The sequence below is a fragment of the Anas platyrhynchos genome, chromosome 2 (genome assembly GCF_047663525.1).
Source record: "Anas platyrhynchos isolate ZD024472 breed Pekin duck chromosome 2, IASCAAS_PekinDuck_T2T, whole genome shotgun sequence".
Taxonomy (NCBI): Eukaryota; Metazoa; Chordata; class Aves; order Anseriformes; family Anatidae; genus Anas; species Anas platyrhynchos.
In genome coordinates, this window is record NC_092588.1 from 73,000,004 (window position 1) to 73,018,012 (window position 18,009).

Consider the following 18,009-nt stretch of genomic DNA (forward strand, 5'->3'; position numbering starts at 1 on the left):
ACTGGGGTTTTGAATCAGACCCGTATCTAATAGTCATTCCCAAGCAATTCTCAGAGCCTGCCTGCAGATCTCAGCCACTATAAAATACAAAAGGGAAAAAGTCAAGATAAGCAACCAGGAAATTGGCCCCAACTCCTGAACTTTTCAGTACAACGTAATAAACAAGTTTCATTTTCAACAATAATGACCTTGCACAGTGCTGCTTAAAAGTCCCTGCTCTGAAAGGTTTTCTCTAAACAAAGCTTTTCAAGTCCTTTGTTTAAGCATCACTGTAATCCAGATTGTAAACCACACTCTTATTAAAAAGAAGGCCCATAACCATTCTCAGAAACCAAGTATTACACAACCTTGGCAGCCCAGTTCAAGCAGCAAATAACAAGGAGAAAAGTAATGACTGTTAGGAAAAAGGTATCACCACTGTCTGATGACTAGGAATGGGAGTCAACTCCCCAACCCCTGCTTGATCCTTGCAAGATAGAAGTTTCACTGTTAACAGCAGACGAAGGGAACAAATGCAATGCTGGAAATTCTCATAAAATCTACTTCACCACCAAGCAGCATCATTTCCAGTAGTACTTTTTACTGTAAATACCACAAGAATTAGTAAAGATCAGCCCCCTCATTTAAAAATGTTACAGTATCACAGAACAAGAAAGGTCATGTTTGAGGGGAATATTTTACAGCACTGCAGAAGTTGCATTAACACAGAAATGAAAAGGGGAGGGAGAGGCCCAAAACACCCTCCGAGAAAGCATTTCGAGACCACCACGTCACTTCAAATGACAGAAGGGCCCACAAAATGACTTTCTGCTTTGGCCCTTACCATGAACTCCTCCAGCGTCTGGTAGGTTTTCCCCCGAAACTCACAGTAGTTCTTCCTCTCCTTGCACTGCGGGCAGCACTGCGTGGTGTCCACATGAACGCACCGAGGGTGGAGCCTGGGGCACTCGGGCTGTATGCACAGCGGTCCCTCTTCAGTGCAAAGGCAGGGGCAGGCGGAGGGACCCGGCGCAAACTTCTCCCCAATGGCGTAGACGAAGCCACTCTCGTCCACGCAGCCCTTCCCACGGTAGTCCGGGTAGGCATACTCCTCCGGAGGCTCAGGAGTAGCGCTTGCCACAGCGGCCGGGAGAGATGAGTCTTCAACCACCCGAGGGTCCTCGGCAGCCACGTCCCTTTGCTCTTGGACTTGAATGCTCCCGGATTTACCTCCTGTGCCCTGGCTATTCCAAGCCTGCTTTTGCTTAGTCCACGACTCCTTGTTCGAGTAGGTCCTGCTTCCTTTGCTCTTCCAGTCCCTGGTGCCCTCCTCCCTCCCGCTCCTGCCGATCTCATTCATCTTCCCCGGGCCTGTCTGGCTGTCCCTTGTCGATGTGTGATCCCTCTTTTCCTGGCTCGCTTTTATCTCCTGTTTGTCTTGAGCCTTGGCCAGTTTCTGCACGGGTATGGTGGAGCTACAGAGGGCAACCATGAGGCAGCAGGTTACGAGGAGCGAGCTAGAGAGAGCTCCAATTGCCATTGCAGTAGAGCTGGGCATCACCTACTGCATCCCACAGGGGACACTGCATTCACATCGGAGGGAAGCGCTCCGCAGATCCACAGTCCCTAGGAAGAGAGGGATTAGGAACACTTCAGCTCGCGCCTCTCCCCCCCCTCGCGCATCCAACATCTCAAACAACACGCAGCCTGCCTCGGCACCTCACGCCAGAGGCAAACAACAGCCTGGTGCTGCATCCCTCCTCCAGCCCGGCTCTGCGATGTCTCATAAATAGCAGGGCTCTGGGCACGGACTGTCTTCGGCTGGGTACAAGCAGGACGCGCAGCTCGGGGCAGCCTGCCGAGGCTCGGGGCGCCGTGGGGTGACGGCCACACGCCGAATGAAGCGGAGCTCCCCAAAACGCAGCGCGGTCCGGAGCCGACATCAGCCGCTTGAGCCCTGCTTGCTGACTGCACGCCCGATGGTTTTCACTAACCTCTTATTCAGAGTGAAGTTTTTGGTTTGTTTGTTTGTTTGTTGTTTTTTTTTGGCTTCAGACCCACTGAGGGGGGGGGGGGGACGTTTGTTTGAGGGACAACTAAGAGCGAGCCCGCTAAAGCGCGCAGAGCCGAGCCGCCCCTCTCCTCAACTCCCCGCACAAGCACACATCTCCTCCTCTTCCTCCTCCACCTCCTCCTCCTCCTCCCCGTGCTCCCGAGGCCAGGCAGAGCCCCTCGGAGCTCCTGCAGAGGGGCACGTTTCACCCGCACCCCCCGCACTTTAGCAGCGCTCCCGGCTCCCGCACCGCCAACCGGCAAAGCAAAGCACACCAAAATACCTGCTCCGGCCACGGGAAGCCAAGGCGCTGCCAGCTGCCGGCGCAGCCCCGCGGCCGAGGTAGGGCTCCCCGGAGCCATTTAAGAGCCCCCCCCTCCTTCCTCCATCCCTCCCCGCCCGCCTCCGGAGCCCCGCGGGCCCTGCCCCAAACTTTCCGGCGGGCCGGGCAGCGCCGCCCCGGCCCCCTCGGGGGGCTCTGCTGGGCGCCGGGCAGCCCCCAGCCCGCCCGCAGCATCCCTCCCTCCCTACCTGCGGGCTCGGCTCCGGGGCCCCCGGCCGGCTGCCATGGCGGGGCTGCGGGCTGCCTGCCCTCCTTCCTCCCTCCCCTCCTTCCTTGCCTCTCTCCCTGCCTCCCTCCCTCAGCCGGAGCCGAGGCCCCGCCGCCCCTGGGGGCGGGCTCGCCGCGGCCCCGGTGCCATCAGATGGCGGCCGGGGTTTTTTTGGGGGGCCGGGGGGCTCCTGGCCTCGCAGCAACGGGAGGGAGAGGGATGGAAGGGGTCGGGGAGCTTTGTGAGGCTCCCTGCCTCGCCAGCCCTCCCTGGCCGTGCAGGGGCGGGGGGAGATGGGCGAGTTGGGAAGTGGGGTTGTGCTTCCAAGCGTCTGACAGGTGCTTCGGCACGGCAACGTTTTCTCCCTTTTGCAGGGGAAATGGGCAGAAGCGGCTATTTTAGCAATAATGGCTGAAGCACCTTCAGTCCGGCTGCTGGGACAGAAACGCCAAAGAAAAGCTGGAAAGGGATCTGTAAGCATAATGCTTTCCTTCTGGAGCTGGGCAAAGGCTTGGGACCCAAAAGATTATTTTCTTATTTGCTCGCTTATTTGTTCCCCGTTAACCTGCATTAGATGATATATCAGTGCAATAATCTATGGGTTTTGCTTTATAGATGTTCCAGAGCAGTCCCAGGTGCGCTGACCCCGCTGCTGCAGTGGATCCCTGTCAGCCTGCGGCACCCTGCTCTTGCTTGTGGCTGGGGCTGGATTCCCCTGAGTACTTGGCACTAGAAGACTTTTTTAGGCTAGGCAATGTTTTCAGAAATGTTTTCATTAAAACTGTAGCACTGCAGTATCCGCACTCAGGAGAGCAATGAAAATTTGCTGGATATTAATGTTTCACTGGTAAGTACCTTCATGAGTGAATGTTACTTGTGAAAACCCAGGCACTTAAGCTGCTCCATGGGAGGATGCAGGTGCTAAACTCTTTGTCTGCTGGGTTCTCTGAACATCTATGAGTCTGGCCTAGCTTACAAAATTATTTCCGTTAACACCATCTCATATCTCTCAGTCGAATATTCACCAGACAAGTAATGGTTTAATCTTCTAAAACTTTAGGATACAAGACTAAAGTTTTGAAGGATGCAAGGAAGCCAAATAGTTAACACTAGTAGAATGAAATTCCAGATGGCTATACAGTTTCTAGACTACATGTCATAGAGCTAAGCTAGACCTTTCTCATTTCCTACTAATAATCGTTAAGAAGTATTTGTCTTCTAATTATCCTATCACCTCTGAATAATGAATTGAATCTTTGTTTTTCCTAAAACAGTAATTTTATACCTTACATAGCTTAAACCAGGACATGGGCTGAGCAAACATCACTTATGCTGCAAGAACAACTTGAACTTTGCACTTACAAGTGCGTAAACTTTGCTTTCAGGCAGCAGTTAGTGGTGGCTAGAGCAAGACAGAACGAAATAGAAGACCTGGGAAGGTAAGGCTGCCTCTGATGAAGAGGAGGGAAAAGCCAATTTATGGTTCTGACATTTTCACATGTTCACATGTGAAGCTCTGGTACAAAGGCTGAAAGGATCTTGAGCATTTGGGACTCTCTGTAGGTGACCTCTGCCTCTCCCTGGTCTAACTACTCAGCACATTGATCAGCCAGGGCTGAAGGTTCAAGATACTGCCATGTAAAAGGAAAGGCAAAGCCTTAGAGCTTTCAGTGGAACAAACTGCAGCTCATCTTTGCCTCCTCGGCCAAGTAGGAGGTGCATATCCTCTTCATCTTAAAGATTTCTTATTGGACTTCAGCCTCTGTGCATTCTGCTTCATAGATACATCAAGTGATGGATGGTACCTAGTGCTAGGACCCTTGCAGAACTGAGACCTGACCACTTTGTAGTGTTGTAGTATAAAATTTAGGAATACTATAGTCAAAATCTTCCATATCTGCTAGTGGGCCAAATGTTTGGTGTTTCTGTCAATGTGAATTCTGAACTAGAAAAGAGAAACGTGAGACTCTTACTTCACTTGTTTAACTTCAGTTGTTAAAAGGCCACTTTTAACAACTTCTTCTGGTATAAGAAATGCAGGTCCAGGTTTTCCCTTTCTGCTCTCCCACTAGACAACAGTAGCTTCTGCAACTGCAGTAGCAACTGCATCTCTGGATGAGAATCAAACTCTGCATCTCTGTTCAAGACACTTTCCCTTCTGTTCGTCTGCCTGAGATTCTTGCATTAGCTAAAACAGTCATGATACAGTCATCACACTTCTTTTAAAACAGCCTGCACTAGTTTATCTTCATTCCACTAGGAAGCAGTTAAAGCTAAAACAAAAAGGCTTCAGTAGGTGAAATAGAAATGATGGTGTCAGGGCATGATTTAAGTTAAACTGGTGCGATGACCATTTTCATTAGCCTGGGATTGAGAGTGCAAAAGCTGGCTGTTAGACAGGAAACTTAATTAAACATCTGCTCTCTGAGGTTAGGGGTACTGAAATTTTGAAAACTATTTTTTATGAGTAGCTTTGATGTGAAGAAAGAGACTCCAAACATAGGCTATATCTTTTACCAGGTTAAAAATCGGTTGTCTGCCTGTTAATAGCCACATGAAAACCAAACCTCACAGCTCTTCAGGCACTTCATCTGGACATGTAAAAGCACTGAAGACAACCATGTTTAGCCTAACACATGAGTAGAGTGAGGCCTGGAGTATGTGCATGCTCACCCCAATGCAGGCATGCAGCCTCCTGCAGCTTCCATGCACCAGGGGGACACGTAACTCATGCTTCCCTTCACGTGCTCTCATGCAGGCAGCGTGCCCCATCTTTCCAACTGTAATAAAAGAAGCTTCCCCTGGTATCCCCCTGTGTTCAGTGAGAACACATAGAGGCAAAAAAGGAGGAACTTCTGGGAACCTGTGAAGTGAGAGGTGTTCAGAAAATCCCATGCAATAGCGAGGTGGGCTTTGGTGATGTGGTGTCACCGTGAGTACAGGGCATGCTCAGGGTGAATCGTGTAGCAGGATGTGTACGCCACTGAGCATCTCTGAATGTCCAGAATTTTATAGGGGAGAAAATATCCTCAGAGTGACTCCTCCGGCTATGTGCACTGTCAGATTTGCTACTTGGGGAAACGGATGATCATTCCTTTTTACTTTGCTTCATTTCATTATTCCTCCTGAAAGGAAGAGAGTTGTTATATGAAAGGTATTTTTTATTGTGGTGCTAAAGTGGCAGTTGTTCAGGCAGGTTCACATCACAGCTTTAGAAAGGTAGCAATTTGTGGAATAGTATTAGCCCAGCTGTATAAAATAAGGCCTTCAAATAGCAGTCAGTCTGGAAACAGAAAGAGACAAAGCCAAGGTACACATTACTCTAACAATTCATGTATATTTGAGAGGCTGAATTATAAATAAGCAGTTTAAACAACTCTTCAAGAAAAAAAAGCAAGCTTCCGTAACTATTTTAAAACTAGGTTAGCTTTCATCTTTTCATTTTTATTTCTTTTATTTTCTTTATGCCATGCCACCTCTCAAAGGCTACTGTGCACACACTGCTCTAGTTCTTTCTTTTTTCACTACTCTGACGCCTCTTTAGTTGACTGATAAGTAGTTATTGAAGAATTGTCACACAAGCTGTAGTTGCAATTGTCTGTTGTCATTAATTGTTTTTAAATTATTCATCATATAGTAATGTGTTACATCATTTTATTTTCTGTTTAACATGCAAGAATACAAAACTTAAAAATCCCTTTGTCATTTAGACTGTGGGCTGTTCAGTACAAGGACTCTCCGCACCCTTCTGCAAATCACATTTTTACATGCTTGGAGATACGTATTGTTTATTATTATTTTCGCTTGCAATACAAAAATCATCTCCATAGACCACAGGAAATTTTAAGCTTTAGAAGTCATCTGTTTATGAAACATCTTTTAAAAATATCTTTGCTGCTACTGACTTAAGTTCTGAAAAGCCTGCCTTTAGCTTATGATTTGTCTCTAGTAATAACTTTAGCAAAATCTAGGTAAAATAGAAGTAAAACACATTCTTAATAATAATAAAAAGGCTTATTCCAAACTGTGGGAATGAAGATTGGTTTTGTTTAAAATAACTCATGGCTCAAGTAAAATCAGGGAGAAAAGCTCTCTTTGGCGAGATCAATTTCTCTGTCCCTTTAAGCTCAGAGGAGGCTAATGCATATATTCCAACTCAGCAACAATTCCCTTTATGCCTATTAATGCATCATTAAAGAGAGAGAGAAATACATGCTACTTTTTTTTTTTATACAACATGTACAAGTTGTGCTGGTTTAACTCACTTTTCTTCTATACGCCTTTTGCAAAACTGATGGAGGTTTTGTAAACGTAAACTTCAGAGAAGTGTTATTACCATTTTAGCCACAGAAGTTAAATAATATTAAAAATCGTGTAGTGAAACCTTTGGAGAGGGAGAAGGAGAAGCTCAAACCATGACCTGTGCACATGGGCTCATTCTGAGGAAAAATAATTGTGTATTCAAAGCACAGTATTTTGTGCTTGTAATTACAGGACACAAGAGTGATTATAAATGGATTTTCATGCATGTATTTTCACCCCAATTTTAGTTGCCCAGGGGAAATTTAATTTTAATAATAGCTCACAAGCTTATTTGATGTTACTGCATTTTTGCTTGAAAAGAGGTGACAAAGCATGTTTGTGTGTATATATGCATGGGCATGTACATAATAGCATGGAACATTTAAATGGATTATTTTCTATGAGCATAGTATTAACAGTATACCTCATTCTTTCCCTTTGCAAACCAAAGGATGCACTTTGGTTTTTGTTTTTGCATTATTGTTGTGTTACAAAACTGAATGAAGTATTTCTTAAACTCGTGCTTAGCTCTATTCGGATGGAATCTGAAATTCAGTTGAAAGTACAGATCAGTGTTAACTTTTGCCTTTATTGTTTATAATTACTTTGTTTTATTTGTTACTCAAGTTGCTCTGGATACATTTGTGTTTACAGTAAATTTCAATAAAAGAATCATCAACTTTCATGGGTTTTATGAAAAAAACAAAAATAAACACTGTTTCATATTGTTTGACATTTTAAATTAGTATATCTCATGCTTTCACAGATTTTTTATATTGCTGGAGGAAAAAGAAGGAACCGCCTGTTCCCCCAGACAAAAACACAACTTTCCTCACTCTTCAGTTCTCACAGGATTCCTCAACTGTTACAGTATTAAACATTGAACTAAATTTAATAAGTGAAACTGAAAAAAAATAATCTTCTCAACCCTATAGGAAGATAAGGAAAAATAAAGGCTCTTATTGTCAAGTATTACTAGTATTATAGCTCAAACCAATATTTAATTCCATTCTTTAACTTTCTTTTCAACTTCCAAAATAGGAATTGTATGGTTTCATATTTGTTTTTCTTTAAATTATTTGTAAAACAACATAGGTTATTTTCAGAATGATGCATCTGAAATAAAAAATGTTTTAGAAAGACGTTTTTCTTACTTAAATACTCATGATGACATTATTAATGTATAGTAAGACCATCTTTTGGATAGTTGGTAGTTATAAGTAATCTCCCACAAAGACAAGCCCTTAAAATAATAATAAAAAAATCCATCTTCTACAGTTTTTCCATCATCAAACATGTAAAATGCTTTGTATCACAACTGAACCTTTTTTTTCTTTCTTTTTTTTAATTTTTTCATTTGTATTGGAGAAGCAAATGAAATATATGTTGAAATGAAGATTGCAAAGTCAAATCTGAAAGTTTAGGGTTTCACAGTAATGTGTGTGAAAGCCTGCATTTCTCTCTACAGTTTATAGAATTAGAATTACCACCAGCCAGCTGATCCTATAATTTAATGATTTGCAGACTAAGACATCATGCGTCGTAGGGGATAATCTCCAAAACTCACTGAGCATGCACCTCTAGATATAAAAGCTTTGGTGGAATGCTTTCCAGAATGCATCTTCAAACTTTTCCTACTTTTTTACCCTTCCTTTGTTTCATCACTACTATGTAGTTTGTGAAGAACAAATCTTTTGCAATGACATATACATGCAGGTGCATGGTGTCCTGTTGCTCTCCTTTCTTTTGAACTTATTGGTCAGGCTCAATCAAGCTTGGCAAAGGAACTGAATCCTTAAAGCTTCACAAAAATGGCTTGGTAGAGAAGTCTTTTACTGGTTGTTACTGAAGGTGCCCCTTACTGCACGCCAGCGACTCTGTACAACACAGCACCTGCATTAATGCCCAGTTTATGCTTGACACAATCAGAACTTAAACCTACTGGATTTAAAGACATCAATCTATAAGAAAATTTTGCTAGTTCTGGTGTTCAAACCCCTTTGCTTCCCCAACATCACCCTTCCCTACATTATTATAGAATTCTCTCCACCTCTTAGCAAGTACTTCTGTTACAGTACCAGGTAAGCAATGGATTATTTTGCTGTCCTTTTTTAAATTAAAGACCCAGTAAGGCCTTTAAAGTCATTCATATAAGTTTGATAATTTCATAGTTTAAAAAACTGCACAAATTACAATTTGTAACATTGAAAGTTTCATGAATTGCACATTCCCAAGTGTTCTGTCTTTAGATCTAATTACTGGAGATGATTACATTCAGTAAGTTCTGCAATCACAGAGGCTGCTGATATAGTTTTCTGTCTGCTTTTAATGAAAAAAAGTTACATGGCTCAGAAATTATGATTTAGACTATAAGCTATCAGAGCAGAGGAAAAGAAAACCACCACTAACAACAACAACAAAAAAAACCATCAGAGTATGCAGTCTTTGGGCTAAAACTTGAGCTGGAAAACAGACAAATGAAAGTTATTTTTCTATGTTTGCATACAGGGCCTAGAGACCCTCAATAAACTGGGACCCCCACATGTAGGTACAGCATAAATGCTTAAAGCATTACTATCCCTAGAACTGCACATCCTCCAGTGACCAGGAAAGAAGGGAAGAGAGAGGATCCTGAAGTCATACAGCAGGTCAGTAACTGAGCTGGGAATGAAATACAAAGCTCCTGGTTCTCTCTCTTATTCCCTTTTCCATTTGCTCCACATTGCCTTTGTTCCCTAGTAAGATACTGGGTTTATAACAGAATAGGTGGTATGCTAGGTCCCTTTTATGGGTTCAAGAATTAGGTGTTCATTCATGTGAAAGCTTGATGCCTTATTCAGATGTTATTGCCAGACCTTGCCATACTGATGTCATTAGGGCAACTGCAGCAAGCAGGGTGCTAATGGTAGCAGATCTAACATGAATGAAATGGACACATTTTGTAATTTTGATAACAAAAGTTGGTTGTGCTACTTTAGTTTACTATTTGTTGGAAGAAGATAAGAAACAAAGCAATTTCCCTGGCTATCCACAGTAGTGCCGGAGAGTTATTTCCGGCAGTCTTGTAAATAATGGACTTTTTACATTAGGTAGTTATAAGATAAAGAAGGTGATGAAGAAGATGAAGAAGGTGAGAGCATAGGTGCTGCCAAGATCTCTTCTATGACACTGGTGACAAGTAGATCAGGGATTGAATATTCCATGCCGAGCTACAAGATCATTCCCTCCCCTGCCTGGGCATATGGTCCCATGGTCCCAGCTTCCCATTTAAATACCCTAACCACTAGTCTACCAGCAATTAATTTCACTTGTGATACCATTCTGTTTAATACACATAGCACATTTTGTTGGAGAAGGAACCACAGCAACTTTCAATGCAGAACATCTCCAGCAAGAAGAACTAAGCAAACCTTGTCTCATGCTGCCCTACAGCTCAGTTCAGGGCTTAGAAACATGGTAGAAAACATGGCTCAAATCCTAATAATTCCATGAAAGCTAACCCTAACTAGAAAGTATTCCCTAATCATGACCCAAACAAAATTTCACATAAACAGGGCCTTATGCTCCAAGGTGTCAGCCCCTACAAGCAAGCCTATTTAACTTGTTTGTAGAAAGGCTATCATAGACCATGAACCAGCAAAGCTCTAGCTGAAAAAAAGTTATAAGTCGAGTCTTGCTGTAGCAGTAAAACAGTTGTTGAAGACCTTTAAGAATATTACAGTAAATCAGCCATAAATTGGTTTGGTTGAACCAGCCACTCCTAACTTGGCCATCCTCACAGGACATTCAATTCTTAACTTCAAAGGTTTTCAGAATAAAACCTTCCTTTCCCCATCAGTAAAATTAAATGAGGCTTTAGCACAATTACTGACTCCTCAAGCAGATGCAGGCTGTAGAACAAGTGCAGTAATTTAATAAAAAGCTGTACCCTGGGTTTGCCTAAAAACAGCATCAGCAGCAGAGAAAAAGAACAAGCAAATCAATTAATCTGCAGGCTGTAAGACTTGGGAAGTCTTTCCACAGTCCTACCTAGCCAAGCAGGTAACTAGGATAGTAGTGAACCAGTTTGTCAAAGGACCTGAGCTGACTGGACACTTAACTGCTCTGAAAAAAATGGCAATTAGTGTCACAGTGGAAACAAATGAATGTCCAGGACTTATGAAAATTTAGCCCTTACCATACACTAAAAGCACACTGTCCAGTTCTTTTCCTCAGTTCTTAACTGCAGTTCAGCCCCCATCACTATTTTCTGCAAAATAGCTATCAGCTGAGAAAGCAATCTAGGTGTTGACGTTGAAATGAGCTTTGTTCCGCTAGCTGTTTGATTTCTGAAACTTAAATAATTAGAGTTCTTTATCCTCATGTCATCTTTTGTCTTCCTTTTATTACAAGGCTCCAGTTAAATTTCTTTTTCCTGACAGATTTGAGAACAGATGTTTATTTGCACATTCACAATTTTCATGGACTATTGGGATGAATTCTAGATTTTTTATTCAAGAAATTAGGTTTTGTTTCACACCACTAACTTCTACATAAGGATCGTTCAAAGAACTGGGAACTGGTTATTCCCTAAAGATAAAGCTATCATACCATTCACTCTTTTATGTCTGATATTCTGTTGGGGTTTCATTTTCCCCTGTATCAGATGGAAATCAGTCATTTACGATTGCTTTTTTTTTTTTTTTTTTTTTTTTTTTAATTAAGGAGAGGAATAATTGAGATGCATTGTAGTCACAATGTTAGATTCCTTGCCACCACTCCATCAAACACTAGCTGGGGCCTTTGGAGAGACCCCCTGACACGCAACCTGCAGCCACCTTAAGCAGAAACATTTCTGTAAATTAAATTTCTTTAAAAAGTCCCATTTTATCCTCAGGCTGAATTTCTGTTACGGTAAATTCTGATCTACAGAGATATCTACTTCCCATTGAAGTTGATCAGAGCTGCAGGTGACCAGAGCCTTTATAGCTCAGACCCCTAGGCTGCATTTCTCCCAGAGTATGAACGTTATTAATATTAGCTAGCTGTCTTTGGGTAAAAGCCTAGTGAAAAACACTTTTGGGCCTTTCACAGAAGTGACATGGCTGATTATGGAACAGGCTTCCAATTCTCTTCCTCAAAGTCTTTTGCCTGGAGTTTATTTTAAAACCTTATTTATTTATTTATTCCTAGCGATGCTGTAAGGAGTAAATATGTAAGAATAGGTTCTCAGAACTTTTTTACTTTTTCAATTAAGCAGAACTGAATGAGATAAAGGAAGGAAAAAAATCCTTTCTCCAGTGCTTTTTTTTCTTCTCAGTTGGGATTAATTTTTCTTTAGAAAAATGGAGAAGGTTATATCTGCTTTTGCAAAAGAAAATATCAAGCACACCTGAGGTCTTAAACAAACAGTTCCTGCTGTTAAACAAATCCATGGTGAATTGTAGATGGAAGAAAGTCCCTGGAGCAGAGGCAAAACTTCAGTAGTAGTTCACTGGGTCTGTATCTAGGCTCTTGCTTTGGTTCTAATGGGATTTCTTTGACAGGTTGACTTGGGCTTTTGATAGAAGCAAAATTTAATGAGAATATGTTCACCGCTTCCTTTGCTGCCTTCATTCATACGATTGGTTTCCAGGTTTGGTGGATATATTGCTCTTTAGAGTCTGCATTGCACATATCACAACTGTAATTTAATTTCTTTAGTCTTTTGTGCTGCAATACTCAGATTACACTATGAAAAGCTACTCTACTTTGATGTGTACCTGACAGATATTAATTTGCCAGGAACTTGGGTTCAAATTAAAGAATACCATTTTGCTGTTATGCTTTATGATTGTATTAGTTTTACGTCTGTGGTTTTGGTAGCAAGGGTCTACAGGGTGACTTCTGTGAGTAGAGGCCAGCAGATGCCCCATGTCAGATCAGAGCCAGCTCCAGCCGGCTCCAAAAGGGACCTTCCACTGGCCAGAGCTGAACCAGTAAGTAATGCTGGTTGGGCCTCTGGGAGAGTAGGAAGAGGAAAACAAACTGCTGCACAACAGCTCCTGGGAGAGAGGAGTGAGAAACTGCAGCCCGCAAGGTGATTGCAGCAGGAGGGCAGGAGGTGCTCCAGGCACACAACAGCAGTTCCCCTGAGGCCTGTGGAGAGGCCCCCGGTGGAGCAGGCTGTCCCCCTGCAGCCCATGGGTCCCACATGGAGCAGATCTCCATGCTGCAGCCTGTGGAGGAGCCCCCAGTGGAGTAGGAGCAGAGTGACTGTGAAGAAGAGGCGGAGACGAAGCGTCAGGGAATGACCACAGCCCCCATTCCCTGTTCCCCTGCGCTGCTCAGGGAGAGTGAGGTGGAAGAGGGCAGATGGGGGCGTGGGGGTTGGGGGGTGTTTTTAATTTGATTTTATTTTATCACTGTTCTATTCTGTGAGTGAATATTAATCTCTCTATGCTGAGTCTGTTTTGCCTGTTGCAGTACTTGGTGAGGAATCTCCTTGCCCTTATCTCAACCCTTGACTTTTTTCAACATATTTTCTCCCCTGCCTTTTTGAGGAGAGGGAGTGAGAGAGTGGCATGATGGTGCTGAGCAACCTACTAGTGTCAAACCACCATAATAATTTAAGATTGCCAAACACACCACAGGATAAAGAATCCACATGGATAGATACGTTACTCTTTTACTTGCCAGTTGGCAGCTGGACAGTCAAGGGCACTCAATGTATTAAAAGTGTTTTATTATTTTGTTGTTGAGTTTATGGCAAATAGGTCCCACAATTCTTCTTCATCTTAAACGCAGGTTTCAGTAGGTGATTCAGGAAGAAACCTGCTTTAAATGATCCATTTTTTTTTTTTTTGTCTAGAGGGGAGAAATTTATTGTTGTGCTGGAGTGAGGATCCCTCAGTCCACAGGGTTAATTGATACAATTGCTGAAGAGGGCTGGGAAAGCCAAACAGTCGATTATATCAAGGCCGTAGGAGCTTGATGACAAGCCTCAGGTCAAATTTCTAGTCACAGATATATGCAATATATTGCAAACAGCACTGATGCTGTGTCAGAAACAGAATGTAGTAGTGACACAGGCAAAACTGGAGCACTGTGTCCAACTTTCGAGAGGGGATGAAACTTGGATTTTACATACTCAGAAAAGAACTAGCATAAAGAAATAATGATTCATTTTAACTATAAGCATCTAAGAAGAATCTGGAAAATAGACCTGAAGGGGTATATGTCATCCTAGAACTGCACACTATAAAAATAAAATAAAAAGTACACACAAAACCCAAGCCAATAAATCCTCTTCCTTCATCTGATCTGTTCCTGCCCCACACAATAAAGGCTCATTGGAATGAAAAATAAAAGATATCTCAGCTCTGCCTGGAGAATTGCTCTGGCAGTGCAGTAAGTGGCCTGCCAAGGAGAACAGCAGGGAAGAATTCAGAGGGTCAGTGGCAGGTTTTGTGGATGGGTTGGGTTGGAATTTCGGCATCATTACACTGTTTGCAGATCCATAGAGAAGTATGGTTAGAACATTTACTGAACTATCCCAATCTTTCAGAGATTTTAGATTTTCTCGATTTAGCCTTACGTTTGAGATCATCACACGGTGAGTTAGAATATGAATGGGTGTGTTCAGGAGGGAGAAGACATCTGAGAGAGACTTTTTGAAGTGTTTCTGGATCACTGACATATGATAAATAAAGTGATTTTCCATTCTTTTTAAGAAGTAGAAAGTTGAATTCTGATCAAATTAAATAATTCATATTAGATTGTATTTGATGATAAAGAGCCCAGAATATCTAACTTTCATTCCCAAAAGCCACAGTTATTTCAGTAGCGTTCTCAGTGCTGTATCTTATATTGCCTAGCCCAGTATCTATGATTTATAGAACTCAACATCTCTCTCCAGATCAAGGATTATTTACATAAGTGTGGAGAAAGAAATACATCCATCAAAGATCACCCAATGGGAATGACTCACTAGCAACTTGTAAGGGCAGTAAAGCATAGATGTGGAAATTTCCTGCATCCTATTGAATTAACACAGCCACTAGATAACAGTTATTCTCCTGCTGCCCAATTGTCCCCGATGAAAATTGCAGTGAAACACCTACACTCCCATAGCTATGTCTAGTTTTCCTTAAGGAGTACTGCTTAATAGAAACTTCTCAAAAAATTGAGAATCAAAACATTTCCATCCAGCAGAATGCAGAGTATAGGCAGCCAGTATCAATCTTAAAATCCCAGATGAAAAATAAAAACAACAAAACAAAACAAAAATCTGTCAGACTTTTTACCAGTGTACAAACCTATTTAAAAGCTATACAGCAAGCAGACAGTTAGAGAATTTACCTATTTGCTAAAGGTCTGCCTTCAGATAAAGTACATCACAAACACAACTTTGTCCTTGCTTATCTTGTTCCACCTTCAATAGGACTACACCAGTGAAGCATAGTCACAACTGGTACTTATCACAACTGATAAGTCACTGTTGAAATATCTGGGATGTTCTTGTGAAACTTTGATTTGAAGGAGAAAATCTCTTCTTTTTGCTTTCACTTCTTGCTCAGGATAAACCTACCAGACCTTTTCTCCTCCATTGCTCTTTGAGTGTCTGAGCTTTTCTTCCAAAGCATCCAAAATGCAGCTCAAGATCATGTGTATGTGTCAGTACACATACGTTTTTGGTACCGACCAGAAAATAATACCCAACATATTCTATTCTTTGATTCCTTTCACTGAAGAATAACATACTTTAGTTTTGCAGTGGAAAAAGAAACCTAGTCATCTCTTTGAAACAAACTACATGAGGAGCTCTTGGAGGAAACAAGGCCATAACAGGGAAGCTAAATGAATTCTTTGTTTGTTCACTATGGGAGAATCTTTTTTTACAGTGGTGCATCAAAGCTTGTGTCTCAAACTGAAGGTTTTAAAACCAAATTGATATAAAAATCAGCAACGATTTCTCAGGATTCATCCAAGATATCCAGCTTAATACTGAAATAGAACAGTAATGTGCAATTTATCACATCAACCTTGTTATTAGAAGAATGTAACATCAACTGATTTAAGGGTTTCATGGGGTTCCAGAGATAGTAGTTACAGAAAAGTATGACATCCGTAGTGTGAAAATCCGTAGAAGAAAATCTGACATATATTGGCTGAAAAAATAATTATGAATAAAAACAGTAGGCATATGAAGAAAATAATAAATCATAGGAGAGTCAAGCGAGACATTTACGCTTCACAAACCTATTGGCCTTCTTTGAGGAAATCAACAAGTATAGGGATAAACGTGACCCATTAATCATGTGGAAAGAGATCTTTTAAAAGTCTTTTCTAGAAGACTTTAATATGACTAAGGGGGGAGTATTTCCTATGAAATAGTAAGTACTTGTAAATCAACAACTTTCATTTGTCTGACATGCATGTTTGGTGAGGCCATAAAACATACACAAATTTATAAACACATGGCAAATACGTTACAGCAAGGAATGAACCATGCATAACAAATTTCTTAAAATTCTCAAGTCACTGAAAATATGGTAAAGAATGACCCAGCTAGTGAAATGGGCTAAATTGCGGTTTTCCATAAAACTTTAGAAAAAGCCCTTCATCAAAAGTAACTAAAAATTGGATCCCCTCACGTACAGAAAATTGTCTGGAAGGTGGGAAACAAAGAACCTGTTTTTTCCATGAACAGATGGGAGTGGTAGGATTCCCCACAGTCAGAATAACAAAGCTTCATATAAAGTGACAATAAATGTTAAAAAAAAAATAAAAATAGCTATGCAGCTGACAGACTTAACATTAGGTATACAGATATAGTTTGAAATCTAGTGCTTCTGGCCTAACTGACAGTCGAAAAGAAAAACAAAGAGAAATATTAGGAAGTATTAGGAAAAAATAGAAAGCAAATAGGAGACTATCATCATGGCACTGCATAAATTTACATCCTGAATGTTATGTATGGTTCTGACCAAAAGTACCTGTGAAGATGAACAGAAGAGTGAAATGATATTTAAAGGTATTGAATGATCTGAACTTGAGGGAGAGTAGATATCAAAGATGACAGAGAGCAAGGGGAAACAGAAATATGCCAGTAAACTATGTAACAAAATGAGGAAGAGTAAGGGAACAATTTTTCAGCATTTGTCCTGCTACAGGAAGTAGGGATACCCAATGATCAAATTTAAAGCAAGTTTGGGCAAGTTTAAAGCAAACCCAAAGCACTGTTGTTTCTTTTTGTTTGTTTGTTTGTTTTTTATAAATATAATATATATTTATATGGTTGAGTTAATTTCTACAGAATATTTTGTGTTCAAAGAGCAGTTAAAATTACAAAAGAAATGTTAAAGTGTATTAAATAGGATGGCCCAGATGCAACCTATAGTTTAGTAAGTCTCTAAACTGCAGACTGCCAAGAGCAATAGAATTTTTGAATTCACTTTTTAGCATCTTTTCTGCAATTTTCACAGATTCACTGCAGATGGCTATGAGTTTAATTAAAAAAATAACAGCCTCTACTTACTATTATTTCTTTCTCACAGATTTTTACTTTTGGGTATTACTCAGGTTTTTATTACAGAATGTCAGCTGTAGACCGTTGTTTTCTAAGAGGACACCACCAACTTATATTAAATAGTTTTAATTTGCTCTAACTATTCCCTGTTGTCCAGCACATTTTCTGAGATACTAGAAAAAAGCATTTCTTTCCTTATTGATTTTTTTCTTTACTATAAAACAAAGCATTGATTTTTTCCCTTCTGTCTTGTGTTTCTAATAGTACTTAAATTAACATGGTTCATTTGTATGCCACCTTACCAGGACTAATGCATCCTTCTTGTCAGACCAGCATCACCAATAATAGAATGTTGGAGCCTCCACTTAATCAGCAACCTGATAAATGGTGCTCCAGTTGACAAGAGCAATGGTTAGACTCAGACTTCCTCTATGCCCTTGGGCAAGTCTCTTAATCTAGCCTACATTTCAATTCTACGTGTACAGAATAGGGAAATTCTTTATCTATCCCAAATATATTTGAGGATGACAAAGACGGATTAGTAAATGTTACATATGCTCAAATACTTCCTGCAAAGACACAATACACGATCCCATTATTTGGTTTCAGAAGAACGAACATATCAGAGTTCCACT

The 18,009-nt window shown here is 41.3% G+C and overlaps 1 protein-coding gene and 1 long non-coding RNA gene across 4 annotated transcripts in view; one reads left to right on the forward strand and one right to left on the reverse strand.

The window, feature by feature from the left end:
* VWC2 (von Willebrand factor C domain containing 2) overlaps positions 1-2,794 on the reverse strand; it is a 56,887-nt gene extending 54,093 nt beyond the window's left edge. Inside the window, exons 1-2 of one of the 3 annotated variants that reach the window (XM_027451759.3) lie at positions 2,564-2,789; positions 824-1,605 (exon numbers count right to left, since the gene is read on the reverse strand). In XM_027451759.3, the coding sequence (XP_027307560.1) occupies positions 824-1,537 (714 nt within the window). In that variant the 5' untranslated portion in view covers positions 1,538-1,605; positions 2,564-2,789. Of the gene's footprint in view, positions 1-823; positions 1,606-2,315; positions 2,451-2,563 lie in introns of those variants that run through there. The other 2 variants (XM_027451760.3, XM_027451761.3) reach the window with 2 other exon arrangements.
* LOC110353298 (uncharacterized) lies at positions 1,857-8,025 on the forward strand. The gene is made up of 4 exons (XR_003495515.3): positions 1,857-2,374; positions 2,958-3,056; positions 3,199-3,430; positions 3,969-8,025. It is a non-coding gene; the product is annotated as an uncharacterized lncRNA (long non-coding RNA).
* Positions 8,026-18,009: the final 9,984 nt, after the last annotated feature.